Genomic DNA, 6,000 nt, shown 5'->3' with positions numbered 1-6,000 from the left:
TTCCGGCGGTGAATTTCCCGCGTTGAATTTGCAACGTCATAATTCTTCTTCCGTTCGAGATCCGCGAGCCGTGTTGAACTCGCCTTTTTATATGTACGTATAAACGCGATCTCTGATCCCTTCTTCGCAGTGTTCAACCCGGCTCGCGGATTCAACACCCGAGCCGAGTCAATGTGTAAACACGGTATTATTTACCAAGGGTGGCCAGTTCAACATGATATGTTATCATTTCCTTTCTCCATTCTCAAAAAGTCAAGCACCTGACAAGTAGGCAGAAGGTTCATACTTTTAATTCTTTAGTATGACTTGGCCAGGGATTGAACCCACAACCTGCTGGTCATGAGGCGGGCACATTACCTCTGAGCCATTGTTTTATTTTTTATCCTTTTTAGAGCAGGGACCCCCCCCCCCTCCACCAAGCTTAAGTAATGTTCTATTTTGGGGGATCAAGTTGCCCAGGATGGAATATTATCCACAGCATGACAAAATGTTTCTAAAATTAGTGAAGTGATCTAAGAGGGAGAGTACTGCTGGGTGCCAGATGTATATACCTGTTTAGGGCGTCGTCAGGGATGTCTAGTTAATATGTCCTAAACGGTTTTGACTGTAGTCAGCGGGAAGCCTTCAGGGGCAAGCTCCAACATCATTCGACAATCTATTCCAAGGTGAGAAATCATATTTTGTACATAAGCGGAATGTACAAGAAATCCCTCTTCAAATTAAAAAAAAATAGTAATTCAATTGCAATCATAGAGAGTTTTAAGATACACATTACAGGTTGCTTTTAAAATTCTGAGGCTAAAAACAAATCTTGATTTTCTTCAATTTGATAATAGCTTTCAACACTTGTGAGCCTTGTAAGATTAACACCACAATGAATTGTACAAGTAAACATAAATGAATCTCTATATCTGGCAAACTATGAACAAAAGTTACAATTAATTGTAAATATCAATTATATATTCATGTTGCACCCTTACCACCTCCCCTACACCAACACTAATTGATTGAGGTCCATGGTCACATTCAGATTGGCAATATCACATGTGAATTGTGATTTTTTTATAAAGCACATTAAACGCAATCTGAGTTGTGCCAAAGAGGTCATTAAGTTGAAAACATGAATTTCATCATGCATTGATATGGTTGATGTCCAATTATCCTTATAATAATGATATTTTCCTCTACCTTACTTATTTCCACTGACTCCATTTCATTAAAGTATTTTATTACATTTGAATCTATTAAGCATTAACTTGTGTTTACAGCAGCTTCAAGCTTTACAACATTTATGCTAATTAGGGCATCTATGCTTGTTGTGCGACCGACTTCACACCCACGAGGGGTCAGTTTAAACGTGAGTTGGATGAAGATAGATGGGATATTTATTTCTCAGTGTGATGATCTGGTAAGATACCCATCGTCCAGCTAGATTGATCCCCAGCTGAGTTAGATATGAGTCACTGGATGTGGGTTGGAGGTGGTGTGTTGGGCATCGTGATGCAGCATCCATCTCTAAATATGCATGGAGTCTCTCTTTGCTAGTATCACAAAATGGCAATGGTCATAAATATTTGCTTTCCTTACTTTCTCATCTGTATTGCTCTATCCATACTAGTATTTTTGTGGTCACAAAGCTTCTTTCATCTCTCCAACATTTACCACCTTTTCTCTCTTTCTCTCACAGCAGCATTTCAAGATCCAAGATTTACGAGGCCGCCATCATTTTCAAGCTTAATCGCTCACGATTTATTTAAGTGATATTTTCCTTCAATTGAATAATGCTTCTTGTTAATATTTATTTTTCATTGCATTATTATGACTATTGTTTTATTGTTTTGTAAAGCTAAATGTACATGTAGATTTGTATCTTGAATGCAGAAATTAAATAAAATAAAAATTATTTCATCGGTCCATGAATGTAGGCATAAGAAGGATTGATCAGTCAGCTTGCATCTCTTTACCATCCAAAACTATCTCTTTAGAAGTTCAAATATGCCCAGCTCTCCACTCAATCATGTCCAGTCACTGAAGGCTAATCACTAATTGATGTTTGTTTTTTGGCCATTCTGTCATGGAGCTCGTCACAAGTCACAAAGCTTGTATTTCCTTAAGGGGATTTTTCATGAAAGATTGTCACTGATTTTCACTGACGACACATTTTGTTAAATATGTTGTGATTGGGTTAGGAAAAAATTGATGAAGTCATTGACAACATGATATGTGAAACTTGAAATGTTTCATCGTTGGTTGATGATATGTCCAGCTTTCTTCACTGTAAAGCATCTAGATCTTAAATCGATAACACAACAGTGTAAAGGTTCAGTAACCACAAATGCTCATACCCATCAACTGTTACAATTTGTGTTAACAAGAATATTCATTTTCTTAGTGCATCATTAATTGTAACTTTATCTTCAAATGTAGAAAAAATTATTAAAACTTGCATGAAGATATTTTGCAATTTAAATTTTTTTTTTAAAGGATTCATATAAATCTATGAAGTAGGCCTATGTTACATTCTAAAAGGAGTATTCAATATTTGCTGTCCTTTTTTTATATACATGTAGGTTCTTTGTCTGATTCATTTTCTTTTACTTTTACTACATAATAAATGATAGAGAGCCCTCGCCCTTCAAGACCGTTCCATCCATGCCCCCCCCCCTTATTCCACCCTTCCTCCTTCCCCTCCCTCTGTATATCTTCATCCTGTCCTATGAAATGAAGATAGGTGAGTTTCAGAACTCTCTCCTTGTTGTTGATGGGGTTGTAGCATCCATGCAGGAGACATGTACCGCAGTGGGAGTCCTCTAGACATGCTCATGCATCAAAAATTTCTGACAGACTGTGCGAACCAGACCCGTCTTCCAAAACAGCTAGCCCGATGGCAGTGCAAACCTCCAATATTTGTGATACCAGAGACAAGCGAATTTGGCCCACATCAGTGTGTATTGGTATGCGAACTTGTGTGTACTTGGACATGGGACACTGGTCTTGTCTAGTCTCCGTATTCAGACTCATTGATGTCCTTTTAAAAACAAACCCATGATTGGTTGAGGAGTATACATTCATAGCATGCGGTGAGATCTGCATCAGTTTGATGATTAACAAATATATATGTTAACACTCCGTTTTGAAAATTATTACACATAGAATTGGTTTTAAAAATTCTGTTGTATCCAATCTACTTCAGAAGTTTATAAATTAAAAAAAAAGACACAGTATTGGTCAAAGGTGTTGATGAGACTGACAACTACCCAAAGTGTTTCTCACCTGGGATTTTGTAAAAAATGGTGCATACTTTGAAAAAATGATTTATTTTTACTTTGATATTCGAGGAGGATTGTCCACAGAAGCATGAAATATAATTATGTCGATTAGGTCTTAGGATAAGACTGGCGATTATGACTGTGACCTCTTGTGTTTGTACGTGTGGGTGTCCCTTTTCTCTTATTCTTCCAATCCTCGATATAGCCTATAACTGATGAAAGCCCTTCTATTATGAGAGAGAGAGAGAGAGGGAGAGAGAACGAATGAGTGCACAGAGAGTCCATAGATCATATCTGAGTCATTCGCATCCAGCGGCATGCATGGAGTAGGATGTGTTTCCAGTGACTCGTTCCGTTCGGTATAGTTGGGTTCTATATAGGATATACCACCACCAGTAACGGGGACACCTATTACGATGGAATCGTTAGAGGAGAGAAAGCGTTACTGTGGAGTGAGTAGAATCAGTACTTTCTGTGTGTTGGATTGAGTCTGTGATTGTGTATTGGAATGTGGGGTTGACTTAAGGGACTGGGGAAAGTATTTTTTTGTCAAATGTTTCCCCATGTAATAGTTGGTTATACCAGCTTGGCGTTGTGCAGCAGAAAGCTGTCCTGCCGAGTTCTTACAGTAGTTACCGTAACATATTAAAACAAAAGGAAAGGCACATCCTGACCTTCGTAGACTATCTGTATTATTCATGGTAAATATTGTGTAGAAATTCATTTTCATAATTCATATTACATGATAGAAAGGTGGAGAGAAAGGTTCTTGTATGGACATGGGCCTGTAGGCCCATATTGATGATAAACTTGATGTTATGTAATAATTTATGCTGAATCTTCATCCATATGCATGTTAACATTTTATTTTAATGATGATAATGATAAACATCAAAATCAACATGAATTTCATACATTGTAGATCCATGATCATATTCATACCAATATTGATACATTAATTTTCTCCAATCCCATGTAAAGCCTTGAATAAGCATATCATTAGGCATACAGGCATAACAAGCCTATTTTTTTTAATCTCTATATTACACCGTAAATATTCCACACTTTTCCAAACTTTCCATAGTTATGCTTGTAGGATATGATTGATTGAGGTACCAGACCTGTCTCTCTTTTTGCGGGAGTGATGAAAGGTAAATTTATGAATGCCACCACTCAGTGTATGAGTTGATGATTGATATTACAGTCTGTATTTCTCATATCATTCTACAATACAAACACAAGGCATAGATGTTAATGATTTATGTATGTATTTAGCACATGGTGCAGTGCAATCAAATTGGCATTAGTTCAGCCAGGGTAGGAAATACATGAGGGCAATCAATGGGCGAACAATTTCCCCTAAAATCCTCCAATGTGAATGATTTAGGGTGAACACTTTTTTTAGGGTGCCCCAAGATCTACTACAAACAATATTCAAGAGTGGGCCTATATTGAAAATCACTCCTCTCCATTTTGTAGTGTATAATGATATTTTCATTCACCATTTAGGCCTAATTGATTGTTGCAAACATAAATTGCCTGTCAATTTCAATAAATAATTGTTGAATAAACATTTCAGTGAAAAGCAGTTGTTTTTGTATAATAAATTATAAAGTACATGTAGGCCTGGTATGTTAAACTACAAAAAATTGTGTCACACATTCCAGATTCCACTTTATGTATACATCCATTGAATTTTCTGTCCCCATATGCTTTTCCACGCTACATTGGATATCACTCAAAATTGTTCACGCTATGTGCAATCCTATTGACTATTGAGTCATATGACATCACCACCACTGGGCTATTCCGCCTGGTCCCATCTATAGGAGGGTGTGTTGGGGGATGGGAAGACTGTTAGTTACTATCACTCTTGAATAATCAATGTCCTTGTATGAGTCATAGAAGTCTTGATGACTCTTGAAGACTCTCCTCCTCTTAAGCTCGTTATTGATTTGTTAATCCCCTTTATATCCCTTTCTTCTTGGCCGACTTACGTACCATCCCACATGGACAGTTGTAATTAAGCAATTGTGTAAGTGAATTTGCTGTCTGAGCTCGTCCTGTGGGAGTTCATTTGGAAGCTCCTTGGTTAAAGGGGAAGCTCACCCAGATGATAAGTTGGTTTTAATAAAATAAAAAGAGTAGTGAAATATATTGGCAAAGGTTTGATTCTGTCAAAGAATATAATAAGAGTTATGAATTTTTAGGTTTTTAATTTGGAATGTGATGATTGCAATGATTGTTTTATTTTTGGTTTAATTTTTAATACTTTGTTTTAAACCTTGGCTGTAGATCTATTGAATTTGAGCCTGAGGTTAACTGCTAACAGATACTAAAGCTTTCACTGGAAACAGTAAGGTTTATGACCATTCACATCTAAATATAAATACACATGAACATTCCTTCTTAATGATTCTCAGAAAAAAAATCTAAAAAATATAAAGGCACAGTCACAATTTCACACCTCTGACTAATACTTTCTCAGTATGACTCCTGGTCCATTGAGTCAAAGATATGGAATTTATTTTTCAAAGGAGGGGGTGGTATTTAGTCCCGGCAGTCCTTAAAAATCTAGGTCGTGTACTGTACTCATGGAGACAGAACTTGACCTTTGGATAGTTTGCGAAGGGAGACTTCAATGTGATCAATAGAAATGTTTGTAAAGTTCTGAACTGTCAGACTGGAGACTTTTGACAGTGAAGGTGCCTTGGTATACATGTAGTCTATG

The 6,000-nt window shown here is 36.9% G+C and overlaps 1 protein-coding gene across 1 annotated transcript in view; it reads left to right on the top strand.

Moving 5' to 3' along the window:
- Window positions 1–3,534: 3,534 nt before the first annotated feature.
- Window positions 3,535–6,000, top strand: part of LOC121407437 (enhancer of filamentation 1-like) — a 46,452-nt gene continuing 43,986 nt past the window's right edge. The window contains exon 1 of the mRNA XM_041598506.1: window positions 3,535–3,721. Within this exon, the coding sequence (XP_041454440.1) occupies window positions 3,686–3,721 (36 nt within the window). The 5' untranslated portion in view covers window positions 3,535–3,685. The remainder of the gene's footprint in view (window positions 3,722–6,000) is intronic.

Source organism: Lytechinus variegatus, chromosome 2 (assembly GCF_018143015.1).
Source record: "Lytechinus variegatus isolate NC3 chromosome 2, Lvar_3.0, whole genome shotgun sequence".
Classification (NCBI taxonomy): domain Eukaryota; kingdom Metazoa; phylum Echinodermata; class Echinoidea; order Temnopleuroida; family Toxopneustidae; genus Lytechinus; species Lytechinus variegatus.
This window is presented reverse-complemented; position numbering and strand designations above follow the sequence as displayed.